Consider the following 18203-nt stretch of genomic DNA (forward strand, 5'->3'; position numbering starts at 1 on the left):
ATATTTTAGGTGAATTCTCTATCTTAATATGATTTCAAGAGAAGAATCTTTTATGTTCACATTATACATTGCTTAGCCCTCAGGGTGTTCTTGTTTAGCATACTGAAAATAAGTTCAGAGTTTAAAAGCTACCTATCCATTTTTCTAGTCTCTAAAACAATTCATAAAATTGCTGAGTGAGAATGATACTGTGATAACTAGGAATAATATTTAGCTGAGAATGGAAAAGAGGCATTAGGGTCTATAATAAAAGTCATCATGCTTTTTTGTCCTCAGGTGAATTTTCCAGAAGAAAACGTTCTAAATCAGAGGACATGGACAATGTACAGTCCAAACGTCGTCGATATATGGAAGACGAATATGAAGCAGAATTTCAAGTGAAAATTACAGCCAAAGGAGATATTAACCAGAAGCTACAAAAGGTGTTACAGATTATAAGTTAAAAACGATATTAAATAAAAAACATGACCATTTTTATTCTTCCAGGTTTTTGACATTATTCTGTATTTTATTGACATATTTAGGTTTTTCATAGAACTTGAAGAAAGTGGTTGAGCTTATTCTTAGTAATTTAATTTTTAAAACTGATTCTTTTTAAAAGAGTTTTTGGATTTTATTTTTTCTTTCATATTGAATTTTTTTCTGTGAAAATATTAGAGTCTTATATTTTAACTTTAAAAAAATACATTAAGTTTTTAATCTTCATTATAAGGTGGTTTTATGGTTGTAAGTTCCTACATTGTAACTCTTTGTTAAGTTCTTTAGGCTTACTAATAAAAATAGTAGGGACAGGGCCTTAGAATGACTAGGGAAAGGAAGTATTTAAAATACAAACTTTAGAAACATCTGCCTGTATCTATGAAACTAGAGTTAGAAATATTGAAAATACGTAGTATTTAATATACTTTTCTAAACGTGTTAACAGATATGTATGACAGATGCCTTTTTAAGAGGAATATGAAAGTCCAGTGAAATTAATTTTTTAAAGTCTTACAGATTTAATAAATTATAAATAATCTACGTTTTAGACCAATGTCCTTCTTCCACTAAGATACAGTATAAATACTCATATTAGAAAAAAGCAGTTAATTAGTGAGGCAATAAAAAAGTGCCATTTTTCCTTCCCAGCTTTTTTATTTGTCATATGGAGGTAATAATGTTTAGTCTTTTTTACAGAGCTATTATAAATACGAAGATAGATATGTGAATTTTGAAACTTATATGTGTACTAAGAATGTATTCCTCTGGAACAGTGTTACTCAAGTATGGATTGTGGACATGTACTATGTATTCTATTTGTTAGGGACCCATAATAAGATAAATAATGTAAATTGTAAGTAGGTATTTAGAAATATTTTATAGAAATTTCATAGTGCAGTGATATTCTTAGTCTCACAAAATATCATCTGCAACAGATTAGAAATTTTAAAAACCGGTCCTTTAACTGATTTCCTTTGAATCACAGAAGGTATGAGAAATAAATATTAAAACCTCAGTATAAAATTATTTATAAAATTTTACCCTCTGGAAATTTTCTGTTTTTAGTATAATTTTGTCATAGTAGACACATGTAGAAGTAGAGGCTTTTAGCAAATATCATTGTGTTATGAATGCCAGCGTGTTTTCTCTTGAAATTAATCAATACATTATAACTGTCTTACTAGTCCTTAAGAATATTTACTCTTCGCTGCTTGCTGAAATGCCTTCTTTGACTGTAACAAAGAAATACATCTCTTTAGGTTGTACAGTGGTTGCTGGAAGAAAAGTTGTGTGCACTACAGTGTGCTGTATTTGATAAGACTTTGGCAGAATTGAAAACACGAGTTGAAAAGATTGAATGTAACAAGAGGCATAAAACAGTTATTACAGAACTACAGGTTCGTATACTGATTTGAATTGTATACCCATGTGTCATTATTTTTATTACTTGTTTTGGGGGATACATTTTCAAAGTTGATAATAATTACATTTAACTTCTAAATATTAGAAGTAAAAAGAGGCACCATTAGTTTGCTAGGGCTGTCATAAAAAAAGTACCATAAACTGGTAGCTTAAACAACAGAGAAGTACTGTCTCATAGCCCTGGAGGCTAAAAGTCTATGACCAAGGTGTTGGAAGAATTGGTTCTGTTTGAAGGCTATAAGAAAGAATCTTTTCCATGCGTCTCCTTCCTCTAGCTTCTGATGGTATACTGACAGTCTTGGACATTCCTTGACTTGTGGAAGTCTTTTGTCTTCATATGGCACTATAAGTGTGTGTATGTGTGTGTGTTTGTGTGTGTGCACGTGTGCATGCCACACACCCATATTTCCCCTTTTTACAAGGATACCAGTTGGATTGGACTGGGGCCCATCCTACTCCAGTATAACCTCATCTTAACTAATTACCTTTGTAAAGACCCTCTTTACAAATTGAATCACAATTGGAGAATACTTAGGGTTCAGACTTCAATATATGAACTTCTCATATAGTTCAACCCATAAGAGAGCCTTAGTCACTGAGGAAAAGCTGGTATTATCTAGCATGTCATAAGTACCAAATAATATTTATTGTAAGTGATTCTTTTTATATTAACCCACTTCCTGCCATGGATCTTATGATGTAAAGATATTAGTTTGTTAATTTATATTTGTTAATGATTTTTACTTTTCTTTTTTTTATTAAATATAACTATACACATATATACACATACAGTGCCAGAGCTTCTAAATGACTGAAATGAACACATGATAACATGCTGTAGTAAATCGTTTTATTCCAAGACTAAGAAACTGGAAATTTTTATCAGTACATTCATTCTGTAATATAGTAAATGTGTGGTTTCTATTAGGCTATCTGAAATATGAGCATAGTCTACAGATGCTGAGTTTGCAAACCACTTGTAGACCCTTACTTTATAAATGAGGGAAAAGGGGTCCATGAAAATAAAGTCACTGTTTTCTAGTTATAAAGCAAATTGCAACCAAATGTGACTAGAATTTGTATATTTCTTAGCTGAAAGTTTTTTTCTTGGGTTCATATTGTTAATTTTATTTGAAGTGAGACTTTTTAAATAATAAGATCTTTGTAGTAATTTTGTTATGTACCATGTAGTATGTTACTAGTCCTCTTTCTTACCTTTAGCAGATCTTTCTAATAGTGATAGTGTTGTTTAATTATTAAACTTTATTTTACTAATACGGTCGAATTTTGAATTAGAATTTTAAAATGTTTGAGGATTTAAAAAGAGTGGTTTCATTAATTGTTTCTCATTTTGTGTTTTTAAAAAAAATCTGAGACTTTGACTCCCATATTCTCATATAACATGCAAGTCCAGATCTCTTAACACTTAATAAATTTTTCACTTTGATGTTACCTGATAGCCTCAGAATCTGAATCCTTTAAATGCCAAAACATTCTCTTCTCCACAAATAATCCCCCCATACCATTGTTCCTCTTACTTGTAATTCTTGAATCCTTAGAAAAATCTTCCAGCAATATCTTCCCATTTTTCTTCTCATTGATAGTTTTTGAGTTCTTGGAGATTGATTTCTTTTAGTCATTTCACATATACAGTGGATTGCCAAATTATAACTTTTATTTCTTCCAAAAGTCTATTTTTGCTTCCTCTCACTTTTCACAAGGTACAGGTCCATTTACATGTGGATTTTTTTCAGTTAATATGGGTATAGTACTGTAAATACATTTTCCTTTTCCATTCCCTTGATTATAGCAATAACCTTTTACATGATTACTCTGGTTCTATTTTTTAAGTACTTACTGGTCCTTCCCAACGATTGTACTCATCTTTCTAAAATACTATTTGTTTCATTCTCCTCTGTATAGTCCAGATTCCTCAACAAAGTGCCATCATTCATTTTTTAATTTTTAATTTCTGGATCTCCTAGTTTTTGATCTTCTTTTCCTAATACCTACCAATTGCTACACTGTCCTACAGAGTATCAGTGTTCATAGTATTTTCATTTTAGGCCTTCAACTTCATACTGTTTCTCCCATTTAAGTTACCTGTAGTGATCTGCCCTTACCATGCTATTTATTTAAATTTTACTAAGCTTATTTAGTCTCTGTCTCTTTCTGGCTTTTTCTGATATTTAGTTTTTTTATGGAAGTAAAATTCAATAGCAAAATAACTGTTTTTACTTTACAATTCACTGGCATTTAGTTCATTCACATTGTGTGACTCTCATCTCTGTCAAGTTATAGAACATTTTCATTAACCCAAAAGAAAACCTTATGTCCATTAAATAGTCACTTTCCCTCTCCCCTAGTCCTTGGCAACCACTAATCAGCTTTCTCTCTATTCTCCATATTTTTTTATGAACAGAATCCTACAATATGTGACTTTTTGTGTCTGGCTTCTTTCTCTTGGCATAACATTTTCAGGGTTCGTACACAATGTAGCATGTATCAGTACTGCATTCCTTTTTATGCCTAAGTGATATTTAATTATATTTATATGCTATTGAAAGTATTTGTATACTATTCAAAATAAGTAGGTATTCAAGATGTTAAGTGTAATTTCCAGAATAATCATTAAAGAAAAAAAAACTAAAATATAATATAGCTATATAGTATGTAATATAATGGGTATGTGTTATATAAATGGTTGACCCTTGAATAATGCTGGGCTTGGGGTGCTGATCCCCTCCCCTGATATAGTAAAAAATCTTTGTATAACTTCTTTTTCTTTAAGAGAGGCAGGGGAGGTGTAGTGGGAGAGGGAAGACGGACTCTTAAGCTGGCTCATGCCCAGCGCAGAGTCTGATGTGGTACTCAATCTCACAACCCCGAGATCATGACCTGAGCCAAAATAAAGAGTCGGATGTTTAACCTACTGAGCCCCCCAGGTGCCCCGCTGCTAAGTTTATTTCAATTAATACACTTTCTGCTCTAGAATTTCTATATGTTTTCTTTACACAGTTTTTGTCTCTTTGATATTCTGCTTAGCGAGACATTGTTTTCCTGTTTCTTCTCATTTTTTTTAAGTTCTTTGTCCATTGTTTCTTTTAGCTCCTCGAACAGATTTTTAGTCAATTTATTTAAAGTCTTTGTCTATTAAGTCCAATACCTGAGCTATCTTTCTTTTCATTATTTTCGTTCTGTGAATGGCCCATAATTTTTTTTTTAAGATTTTTATTTATTTATTTGACAGAGAGAGATCACAAGTAGGCAGAGAGGCAGGCAGAGAGAGAGGAGGAAGCAGGATCCCTGCCAAGCAGGACCCTGAGATCATCACCTGAGCTGAAGGCAGAGGCTTAACCCACTGAGCCTCCCAGGCGCCCCTGGCCCATACTTTCTTATTTCTTGTTTCTTTGTATGCCTCCTAATTTTATGTTGAAATTTGAGTATTTTGAATATTACATTGTGGCAGTTCTGGGAATCAGATTTTTTTCCTCACTACCCAGAGTTTGTTGATGCTTCTTGTTGTGGTTTGTTGTTTATTGGTTTATGACTTCTAAAATGTTTTTGGAAAGTATAAACTCTTTGTTGTGTGGGGCCCCTAAAGTTTGGTGTTTCATTAGCTTAGTGGTCAGGTGATGTTCTGCCAGTTATCTTAAATGCTTGAAGCATAAAAAAAGAAAAAAGGAAGAAGGAAAAAAATACTCACCCAGTCTTTGCAGATTGGCTCTGTTGAGGTGGTACTTCAGTGCTAATTAATCAGGCCATTTACAGCTTGCCCTATCCAGCTTGCCTTATCCTTCACTTCTACTTGCTTAAGTGAAAGCTTAGGGTCTTTTCAGGCTATTTTTTGCTATTTTTCCCTGGGCATTTGCATAGTCTCTATTCAAGAGCTTTTAGAGTCCCTTTTGTGTCATGTGTCACCTTTCCCAACCTTTTCTTACCCAGGCTTTTCTGTTTATTGCTTGTTCAAATTGTTGTCCTTTGCCTCAGGCTGCTGTGCCAAATCTTTTTAGGAAAAGCTGTCTGGGATGCTGCTCCAGCCTTGGGAATTACTTGAGTTGGGTGAAACAAAGGCTGGCCTGTGTGCTGGGCCTTAAGGGAGATGCCAGTGAAAATAAGGTCCATATGCTTCCTGTGGCACTAGAAGCCTGCACCAGGCATGCTAACTGTCATCTTCACAGCCACTGCTGATCTGGGTGTGGGGAAAAATGAATAGACAACCTAAAAGACCACAGTGCTCTCTCATTGCAAAGTAGCAGCTTTATTCTTCCCTAGGTCTTACCCTTGGATTTCTGAGTTTTTCTAAGTAGGCTCTGTGCTCATAGTGGGGGCTTGAATGCATGACCCTGAGATCAAGATGTGAGCTGAGATAAGGAGTTGGACACCAGCTGAGCCACGTAGGCACCCCACTGTTTGGAGTTTTTGGATAGATTCTAGAGTTGTGCAAAAGTTGATTCTAAAAATGTATGCCAGCTCATTAGTTGCTTTTGGGAAGGGAATGAACCCTGAAGTTCCCTACTCAGTCATTTTTGGTTATATCACTCTGTTCTGGCATTTTTATTATAATTACTTCTGCGTTTGCCCGTATTTAAAGCTTATATATCAACATACTTCAGCAAATAATTATATACTTTGCTAAATTATTTACTGTTTTTTAGTTACAGCTAACAATAAACATTTTGAAAATACTGCTGTATATATATACTATATCTCATTCCATAGCAGTTGATGAGTACATCTTCCCGATTTGCATATTTATATTCATTTATTATATCTGACTGACTTTGGCAAAATCCAGTATGAATTTTATAAAATTCAAAGTTAACACAATTGAAAACAAATACTTAAATTGGGTTCAGGTATTTTGCTTTAAGGAATAAATTAATATAATAACTAATTTTAGTATTAGGGCCCTCTTTTTTAAAACAGCAGTTATTATAAAAATATACTTTTAAGTATATATATACTTTTAAGTATATATATATACTTATATATATGTGTATATATATATACTTTTAAGTATATATCCTTTTGCAATAGTGTAAAAATTTATAATACATTGAAAAATTCGGTGAGAGAATAGAATTGAATCATGTAGACTTTATCTTTAGAGGAAAATTCATGAAGCTCTCTTTTCTGCTAAAATTTTTAAGGTACAAATTTCTCTGTATATACAGGAAAGTAGATTTTTGATTGATTTTCATATTGTCTTTCTTACATATTTTTTAAAATAGGCTAGTTTGGGATTACTTAAAATCTTTTTTAAGGTTTTAATAATTGGTTTGTTGTATGATATGACTTGTCCACTTCCTTTTATTAAAACCTGTTTTAAATTATTGGCTTGTTTTCTTATTTCTGTGTACTAAATGTATTTTTATAAGAGCTGAAAATAATTTTCAGCATTGGGATATCTTGTATATTTCTTTAAGGTTGGTTGCCTTTCTTTTTTTATATATATATTTTTTATTTATTTAATTGAGAGAGAAAGAGAGCAGGAGCAGGGGGAGGGGCCAGCGGTAGAGGGGAAGCAGACTCCCTGCTGAGCAGGGAGTGCAATATTCAGGGACTCTTGAGTCATGACCTGAGTGTGAATCATAGCCTGAGCAGGGATCATGACCTGAGCTGAAGGCAGACGCTTAACTGACTGAGCCATCTAGGTGCCTGAGGGATTGGTTACTTCCGGAATCATGAAAAAGTTTTTGTGTATTTTTGCTTTTACAGAGATGTCAAATGGTAAAATCTCAACATTATTTCCATTATTTTAATTATTTTTTAAATTTTAAGGTAGTACAATTTTTAGATTTATGTATCTGATATATTGTCAAGATGAGAATTCTAGTAACTTATAAGAAAGTCTTAAAATGGAGATACTTGTCATTTGCTGTGGAGTCAGTAGCAAATGTGTAATAAAAAGAGAAATTATCAACAAATATTTAGCTTTTCTACCCCTCCCAGACCATAACCCCCTCACCAAAACAGATTTTGAGATAGTTGTAGAGAGGAAGTAAACATGGAAATTCTCCGCTCTTTAAATCAGAACTGTAATTAAAGTACTACATATCAAAACCTGTAATGAAAGCCACAGCAGTATTCAAAGGGAAATTTATAATTTTAAATTCATTACTACTGAACAGGAAAAGAGAAGAATGTTATATTATATGTTCATCATCTGTGCTAGGAAGAGACAATTACAAACTAAACTCCCAGAAGGAAGAGAGAGTTAATAAATTAACGAAATGTAAAAAACCCAACCCTTTTTGAATACTGAGCAATGAAGACAAAACCTTTCTTTTGTGAAGACTAAAAGTAGATTAATTTTTTATTTATAAATAATGAGTACAAATAAACTACATAAGGATTGAAAAAGGAGACAAAGATCCAGAGGAGATTCTTTAAGAGAACATTATTACATATAACTTTATACCTATGATGTCCATCTTATTTAGTAAGGAAGTAGAAAGCCTAAGATTATAAGAAACTCTGTTCAGATTATAACCCATATCATATTTAGTAGGGATCATGGAAGTATTTCCATTGAAGTTGAGACTTGGTGGCAGTCTGAGTAATAAAATAATGACAGGAAAAAGAAATTAAGAGTAATGATTGGGAACACAATAGAATTAATTTGGCAAACTGTAGAGAAAGTAAGAAGTTTAGAAACTACCTGATTGAAGAAAAACTTTCTAATAGTTTTTCTATATATCAACAATGAAAAATGAGAAGATATGAGATAAAGGTTTCACATATGGTAGATATTTAAAAATGAATAAGTAGTTAAGAATAAAAGAAAAGAAAATTTTAAGACCATTGTGAGGAAAAAGGACAGAAAAAGAAAATCTGAGTCAACAAGTCAACTGTAAATGTACTATGTTCATAGATAGGAAGACTTGATCCCTTTCAAATTATTGTACAAATTGAAAATACTCAAAATTTCAAGTGGATTTTTTTAATGGAAAAGCTGTCAACACACCCTGGAATATAGTGTTTCATTGGTTATAATTTATAAAATGCTGTTTTAAGTAGTTTTAACTGAAAATAGCCCCACCACCAAGTAAATCCATGACTGTTTAATCCAAGAGACAGTTTTGAATAATGGATATATGTATCCATTTATTCAGTAGCTTTTTTTGAATGCTGATATTTTGTTAAGTCAGACTTGATGCTTGATTAGCTCTTTTCTCAGATAATTATTTCCTAAGAGGTTCCTTGGTGCATAATTTATGCAAGGAAATCCCTGGTTTGCCTAGCTTACTAAATAAGGCTCAGTGTGTCTGAATCGCAACAATTTATGTGACTTATATTTAAATAGCTTCCCTTATGCCTATATAAGAAATAGATATGCCTAAGAAAGAAACCAAGAGCGAAATGAAATAAAAGTAGTAAAGACATAATAATAGAATATCCCTTTCCTAGATTAAAATCTGACTTGTTTATATAGTTTCTTAAAAAAATCTCACATAATACTAAAATAGGGACCTAGTCTTAGACACGTTATGGCAGATATTTTGAATTACAGCACAGTTTCCTAGATTAAAATAAGAAAAAGGCTGTTTTTTTCTTTCTTTTTTTATAATATTAAATGGCAGAAAGCGAGTCAGTGCCCAGATTTTGATTTTAATTTCTCTGCTAGCTTAATTTTTTTAAGTGATAAAATCCTTTTTAAAAAGCATTTAAATATTACAGATGTATATGACTTGAAAGTGAAATCCTCTTTACATTCTCCCTCACTGCCTGCCAATTCTAACCTCTAGAAGTAGCCACTTTTAACTTTGGTATTTATTCCTCTAGACCTTTCCATATATATATATATACACACATGGAAATATATATATATATATACACACATATATATATATATAAAATATACAAAATGAGTTTTAAGTAAAAGTAGTATAATAATACTCTACAAACTATTCAACTTATAGACTGCCCATCAGGTAGACTCAAGAATGAAAAACATTCTTGCATAAATTGTGGTACAGAAAACACCTTCCCCTATATCTTTCTTGAAAAAAATTATTTGAAATATTTTAATCATGGGAAGGTAAATCCATATTAAGAATATAAAATTATGCTGTATGTCTTTGGTATTAATAAATATGCATAAATACTCAAGTCCTAAGGAAAATCTTCATCCTCAGGGTCATATGTGATTGAGTTCATAGGCTCTCTCAAAGGACTTAAATACTTTGTTAGGTTTGGGGTCTCCTTCAGAAGTGCCTACTTTCTGAAAGAAACTTTAAAAGTAAATAATATCATTTTCTTTGTATGATATGCTTATATTGGATAAAAGAATTTTTCTGGAGGAGTTCTTCTTTAGGTGGACCTCATGAACACACTCAGAAGTTTAATTTAAATTTCTTGAAAATATATTTAACATAAAATGGCAGCAGCAGTGGGGTATTTGGATGGTTCAGTGAGTTGAGCGTCTCTTGATTTTGGCTCAGGTCATGATCTCAGGGTTGTGAGATCCAGCCCCCGCTTTAGGCTCCATGCTGAGCAGGGAGTTTTTTGAGATTCTTTCTCTGTTCCTTCCTCAGCTTGTACATGTGCTTGTGCCACTCACTCTCTCTCTAAAAAAACAAAACAAAACAAAAATAAAAGCTTAAAAAAAATTGGCAGCATGGGGCCCCTGGGTGGCTCAGTGGGTTAAAGCCTCTGCCTTTGGCTCAGGTTATGATCCCAGGGTCCTGGGATCAAGCCCCACACTGGGCTCTCTGCTCAGCGGGGAGCCTGCTTCCCCCTCTCTATCTGCCTTCCTCTCTGCCTACTTGTGATCTCTTTCTGTCAAATAAATAAATAAAATCTTAAAAAAAAAATTGACAGCAGCAGTTAACAGCAACAGAAACAACTAGTTGAGTATTACATCTGTACTTTAGTAAAGATTTAAATACAAAATACTCATGTGGTAATGAGATAATTTTTTTTCTTTCCTGTTTTTTTCCTTAAAGTTTCTGTGAATATGTATTTGAGCAAATATGTGATCAAGCAGCTTATGTAAGCAGTATAAATGATGAATAAATAATTTCACTGAAATGTTAATAGTAGCAAGGTAACATTTTTGACAGAGTATTAAAATTAACAAAATATGAAAGTGTTTCAGAGTAATATTAAATGACCACACATACTCTGCTGTTGAATGTACAAATTAGCAAAGCCTTTCTGAAAAAGAAATTGTCATTTAGATATTTGATAATTCTTAGATAATTTAGATATAAATTAGCTTTTAGATAAGAATCATTTAGACAAGAGCTTTAAAAATATTTTCTGTCTCAGAAGGTTATATTTTGTGAGTGGTACCCAAGGAAATAATTTGAAAGAACAAAATTGTTAATTGCATTATTTGACTGTAGCAGTACATTGATAAACACTGAACATTTCCGTTGGGAAATAGAGGGTATAAATAATGATTCAGTATATTACACATATATTCATAAGGCATGGCATTGGGTCTTTAATGACTTACAAGTGTGTTTAGTACAGAATTCTCAGAAAATTGTATAGTTATAACATACTGAAAAATAACAACTATAAAAATCCCCACAATTATACATGCTCAGAAATGTACGGGTTTGTGAGTTCTAGGAGGGAAGAAGCTAACCTTCTAAAATTAAGAGTGTTTACCTCTGGGTATTGAGTTCAGAGGTCATTTTAGTTTTCATTATGATTTTCTGTATTTTCCAAATATATATTTTATAATCAGCTTGCCTTATTTTCTTTGCTGTTGGCAATCTTCTCAGGATCCTTTCATTTGTGGGTTTCTTGTAATGTATATATGAGTTCCTTTTTAATCCCATTATGTTACTTGATTTCTGTTTCATTTTTGCTTTTTTTTTTTTTTTAGGCCAAGATAGCCAGGTTAACCAAACGCTTTGGAGCAGCCAAAGAAGATCTTAAGAAAAGACAAGAAGTAAGGATGTCTATTCTTGCATAATTAATATTTAGTTTTAAGTGGTAATCTTAGGAAATGGTGAGTTAGGAGGAAAGTCTTCCTTTATTACAGGTCTGAAATTTGCTTTCATTCTGTGTACTTCCTGTATGTTTTTTCTGGAGCCACAGCTCTAGAACTAATTATTAACCCTTTTCTAATCCTCATTTACTGTTTGCATGTATCAACACTTATATTAATCTATTTATAGCATTCTGGAAGTTATATTTTCATTTCATTTTTAAAGTTATCTATGGGATTTGTCTTACCATGTTTTTTTCTTTTTACATTCTTGCCAGTGTCCTTGTCTAGTCTCTTATTTTCGCCAAACTATGTTAGTTAGTGTTCTGTTACCTGGAGTAGCCCTCTCTTCTTCTTTGCTTCCACCACGCAGTTAAGTCCAAACATCATAGCATAACATAAACTCCAATGTATGGCCTACCTTTTGCTTTTTGTTATTTCCTTAGTTATTCTGTAATACATATTTTTAATATAGCACTTGTATTATAGTTTTTAGTTTAATTTCTTTCTTTTCCTCTTGACTTTTTTTTCTATTTGGGCAAATTATATTTCTTTGTCGTGAAAGCTCCATTGTGTGGCACTTAATAATTGCCACTAAAATTATTTCAGTAGTAATCATTATTACTATAGGATTTTTCTGTCTTCATTGTGACATCTTTACTTGACTTTAAATAAAGTTATTTTGAAATAATTATAGATGCACAGGAAATTGGAATGTAGTACATAGACTCCTGTGAACCTTTCACCTCGCTTTCCCCAGTGGTGAAATCTTATATAACTGCAGTATAATATCAAAACCAAGATATTGGTAAAATTCTGTTAAGTAGTCTTTAGACATTACCATTTCTCACCAGTTTTTTATATGAATTTATTATGTGTGTGTGTGTGTGTGTGTGTACACACGTGCAGTTCTATGCAGTTTGATCCTATGTATAGATTTGTATAACCTCCGCCATAGTCAAGGTCTAGAACTGTTCCATTACCATGAAGGGACTTCCTAATGCTGCCTTTTTACAGTTTAAACCTACCTCATTTCCCCCCACTCCCACCTGTTCCTGTCCCCTGGCAACTACTAATCTGTTCTCCATCTCTGTTGTTTTTCCTTAACTTTGTAAACTCTGGGTGCTCTTTTTTCTTGAGCAATTGATAGTTTTTATCTTTGTTCTACACAGACTAATCTCACCAAACCTTCCTTTGGCCATTCCCAAAGATTCTTTTTATTATAATTATACAATTTCCTGATTCACTTTTTCAGCTTTATTTATTTGTCATAATATAAAAATTGCGCTATTTTATTTTTCAGATAGAAAATTGATGTAAACCTTTTTTTAAAAAAAAAGATTTGATTTATTTGAGAGAGAGAGAGAGAGAGAAAGTGCACAAGCAGAAGGAAAGAAAGAAGGGGAAGCAGGCTCCCTGCTGAGCAGGGAACCCCATGTGGGGCTCCATCCCCAGTACCCTGGGATCATGACCTGAGCCGAAGGCAGACATTATGAGCCACCCAGGTGCCCTGATGTAAACCTTTTTTAAAACCTTTTTTATTAGCTGTGCTTGAACCAAAGAAAGGGCTTTGCAATTTTTCCTTTGTTTTTTTACAGTACGAATTTCCACTTCTTCCCTTTTATCCTTATGTTTGAACTAAGCAGCATGCTGCCCACCATATACTTCCCAGTGTTTGTCTTATTTTGCTTTCAGAACTGCTTTCTAGTTCTTCTTCTTTACATATTTAAAAGTGACAGACAGAGACACACTTTAAGGAATGATATGAAAATATTACAATCCCTGAAAGGTTTGTTATGGAGAGCTGTAAGTATTATGGAAATAGCAAATACTGTATAATTCCTAAAGATTAGAAAAGATTAATTTGAACAATTAGGGTATGTGGTGCTTGAAGAAAAATATTGAGGTGGTCTTCAAGCTTTCAGATTTTGTTCCTTCGTTAATTAGCTTTTGGGTAAGGCCAGTTTTACATTGCCAAACTGGGACATCTTTCTACCCATTCTTGTTAAATTTTCTTTTGTGAGAGATTTCTAGAAATCTCAAGAATTTGTTCATTCATGTCCTAATTCTGTTTAACTATGGTATCCAATATAATTTTACCTCTGTGTCATGCTAGGTTTTAAAAACAAGAGAAATACAGAATGAAAGTTTAAAACTTTAGTTCTCCCCCTTATTAAAATAAATAAATAAACAGTAATACTTTAAATGCTTTTCTTCTATTTAGATTTGCTCCTTGATCCTCTGATATTAACCAGTTAAAAACAAACCCCACCATGCAGGTTTGTCTTAAAACATTTTCTATTTTAATTTTTAAAAGAGCAGAAAACCCTCATGGGCAGTTTGCTGTTAAGTCCACATTTATAATCTAATCTGTTACTGCCTTATGACTGTTATCTCTAACTTCTGTCCTTTCTGGTTCTTACTGTAAAAGAAATATGAAGATACTTCTTATCTTTTATGAGAAATCAGTGATGTAATTGAGTAAAATTTTAGATTATTCTACATTTTAATTTTTTTATTAAATTCTTAAAATTGTTTTACTTGTGCTACACACACATAATCTAAGATGTATCATTTTTAACTTCACAATTCAGAAATATTAACTGTATTAACACTGTGTAATAGATCTTTAGGTGTTTTTCATTTTGCAAAACTGATGCTCTGCTACCATAGAACATCTCTCATTTCCTCTCCCCTCAGCACTCAGCTACTTTTTGTTTCCATGATTTGCTACTTTAGATTCTCGTAAATGAAATCATTATAGTGTTTGGGTTTTGTTTAGTTTTTGTTTTTGTTTTTGGTGACTGATACCTGTATTGTAGCATGTAACAAGATTCCCTTTTCAAGGTTGAATAATATTTCACATTATGTATATGGTATATACTGCATTTTCTTTATTCATTCATTTGTTGATGGATATTTGGGCTGCTTTCATTTCTTGGCTTTTGTGAATAATGCTGCAATGAACATCTGTGTGTAGATAACTCTTTAAGATCCTGGTTTCAAGTTTTTTGTATATCTACGCAAAAGTGAAATTGCTGGATCATTTGGTAATTCTGGTTTTAGTTTTTTGAGGAGTTACCATACTATTTTCTAAAGAGGTCATACCATTTTACGGTCTTTTTTTTTTTTTTAAAGATTTTATTTATTTATTTGACAGACAGAGATCAAAGTAGGTGGGGGGTGGGGCAGATGGGAAGCAGGCTCCCTGCTGAGGAGAGAGACTGATGCAGGGCTCTATCCCAGGACCCTGAGATCATGACCCAAGCTGAAGGCAGAGGCTTTAACCCTCTGAGCCACCCAGGCGCCCCACCAGTTTACATTCTTTTTTTTTTTTTTTTTTAAGAAACTCTTTTTTATTTATTTATTTGACAGACAGAGGTCACAAGTAGGCAGAGAGGCAGGCAGAGACAGAGAGAGAGAGAGAGGGAAGCAGGCTCCCCGCTGAGCAGAGAGCCCAATGCGGGGCTCGATCCCAGGACCCCGGGATCATGACCCGAGCCGAAGGCAGAGGCTTTAACCCACTGAGCCACCCAGGTGCCCCCACCAGTTTACATTAACCAGCAAGGCATGGGGTTCCTATTTCTCTACATTCTTGCCAACACTTGTTAATTTCTCTTTTGTCATAGTGGCCATGCTAATGAATGTGAGGTGGCATTGCACTGTGGTTTTGATTTGAATTTCTCTAATAATAGTGGTGGTGAGCATCTTTTCATATACTTGTTGACTATTTTGCATATCTGTGGAGAAGTGTAGAAGTGTCTGTTTAGGTACTTTGCCCGTTTTTTAATCAGGTCGCTTTAAATTGTCAAGTTATGGGACTTTATATATTCTGGATGGATGTTAACCTCTTATCAGATACATGATTTGCACTTATTTTCTCCTATTCCATAGGTTTCCTTTTCACTCTGTTGATTTTTTCCTTTGATGTGTAGAGGTTTCTAAGTTTTGATGTAACCTCCTTTGTTTTGCTTTTGTTACCTGTGCTTTTGATGTCATATCCAAGAAATCATTGCAAAATTTGATGTCATGAAACTTTCCTCCTATGTTTTCTAATAGGAATTTTTAGTTTTGGTCTTATATTTAGGTCTTTGATTTATTTTGAACTAATTTTTGTATATGGTTTAATGGTCCAATGTCAGTCTTTTGTGTTTGGCTATCCAGTTTTCATACCATTTGTTAAAAGACTACATGTGAGAGTTTATTTCTGGGCTATTCTGTTCTGTTGGTCTATGTGCCTGTCTTTATGCCACAACCACACTGTTTTTGATTACTATATCTTTGTGTAATATGTTTTGAAATCAGGAAGTATGAAGCCTCCAACTTTGTTCTTCTGCTCTGGAGATTCCATATGGATTATAGAATGCTTTTTTCTATTAAGGCAAAAAATGACATTGGATTTTCATAGAAATTACATGGAAACTTTTGATCACTTTGGGTAGTATGGACATTTGAACAGTATTAAGTGTTCCAGTCCATGAACATGGGGTATCTCCATTTATTTGTATCTTTTATTTCATTCTACAGTATTTGTTGTTTTCAGTTTAAAGGTCTTTTGCCTTTTTGGTTACATTTACTTTTAAATATTCTCTTTAATGATATTGTAATGGGATTATTTTAATTTGTTTTTCAGATTGTTTGTTGTTAGTATATTAGAAGTATGATTGATTTTTCTTGATGATGATTTTTAATCCTGCACCATTGCTAAATTCATTTGTTTGAACTTTTTTGTGTGGACTCTTGAGAGCTTGCTTTCCTTCTTTTTTTTCTTTTTAAAGATTTTATTTATTTATTTGACAGACTGTGAGGGAGAGAACACAAGCAGGGGGAGTGGGAGAGGGAGAAGCAGGCTTCAGGGAGCCTGATGTGGCACTTGATCCCAGGCCCCTGGGATCATGACCCGAGTGAAGGCAGATGTTTAAGGACTGAGCCACCCAGGTGCCCCACCTTGAGAGCTCTCTGACTGTAAGATCATGTCATCTGCAAACGGAGAAAATGGCACCTTTTCCTTTCTAGTATGGCCGCCTTTTATTTCTCTTTCTTGTTTAATTGCTCTGGTGAGATCTTTTCCAGTACCATGTTGAACAGAAGTTGGTGAGTGTGGGCAACCTTGCTTTGTTCTTGATCTTAGAGGTAAAGTTTGAATTGATTCACCATTGAGTGTGATGTTAGCTGTGGGCTTTTGATGTATAGTTGTTTTTTTTTTTTTATGTTGACGTAACTTCCTTCCATTCCTAATTTACTGAAATTTTTTTTTTAATCGTGAAAGGGTGTTGAAATACAGGAAATGCTTTTTCTACAAGAATTAAGAAGATCATGTTGTTCTTTTCCCCCTTCATTTTGTTAATGTGGTGTTTGATTGATTTATACATTGATTGATTTTTGTGTGAAGCTCTCCTTGCATTCCAGGGATAAGTCTCACCTGGTCATGTTATATAATCCTTTCAGTGTGCTGGTGAATTTGATTTGGTAATATTTTGTTGAGTCTATGTTCATCAGGGATATTAGGCTGTAGTTTTCTTTTATTGTGGTGTCTGGTTTTGGTATCAGCTATGCTGGCCTCACAAAATGGGTTTGGAAGTTTTCCCTCCTCATCAATTCTTTGGAAGAGTTGGTAGACTGCTGTTAATTCTTAAGTGTCTGGTAGAATTCTGCGTGGCAGCCTTGGTCCTTGGTAATTTTTGTTATTAGAATGGTTTTGATTACTGATTCAGTCTCACTACTGTGTAGATCTTCTTCAAAGTTTTATTTCCTTTTTGATTCAGTCTCGGATGTATATTTCCAGAAAGCTATCCATTTTTTCTGTGTTATCCAATTTGTTGCTTTATAATTGTTTATAGTAGTCTTTTGTGATCCTTTTTAATTCTGTGACATCAGTTGTAATGTGGCATCCTCTTTCATTTATGATTTTATTTATTTATGTCTTCTTTCTTTTTTTACAGGTAATCTAGGTATAGTTTTGCTTATTTTTTTATCCTTTGAAATGCCAACTCTTAGTTGATTTTTTTTCTATCGACTTTGTGTTCTCTGTTTATATCTGCTATAAACTTTATCATTTCCTTCCTTCTCCTGAGTGTAGTGTTTTGTTTTTTTTTTTTTTAGTCCTTCAAAGTGTAAAGTTAGGTTGTTGATTTGAGATCTTTCTCCTTTTTTTTTCTTTCTCCTTTTTTAATGGAAGCATGTACCAACGTAAATCTTCCTCTTAGTCCTACATTTGCTGCATAAATTTTCCCATAAATTTGGTATGTTGTGTTTGTGTTTTTATTTATCTTAAGATATTTTCTGATATATCTGTGATTTCTTCTTTTATATATTAGATTTTTTAAGTCTTTAATTTCTACATATATATGAC

At 33.1% G+C, this 18203-nt stretch overlaps 1 protein-coding gene across 4 annotated transcripts in view; it reads left to right on the top strand.

Moving 5' to 3' along the window:
* ATF7IP (activating transcription factor 7 interacting protein) overlaps positions 1-18203 on the top strand; it is a 117975-nt gene that overhangs the window by 68673 nt on the left and 31099 nt on the right. For all 4 annotated transcript variants that reach the window (XM_080810023.1, XM_080810024.1, XM_080810021.1 and 1 more), the window contains exons 4-6: positions 277-422; positions 1740-1877; positions 11747-11812. In XM_080810023.1, coding sequence (XP_080666149.1) covers positions 277-422; positions 1740-1877; positions 11747-11812 — 350 coding nt within the window. The remainder of the gene's footprint in view (positions 1-276; positions 423-1739; positions 1878-11746; positions 11813-18203) is intronic.

The sequence above is a fragment of the Martes martes genome (assembly GCF_963455335.1).
Source record: "Martes martes genome assembly, chromosome: 8".
NCBI lineage: Eukaryota > Metazoa > Chordata > Mammalia > Carnivora > Mustelidae > Martes > Martes martes.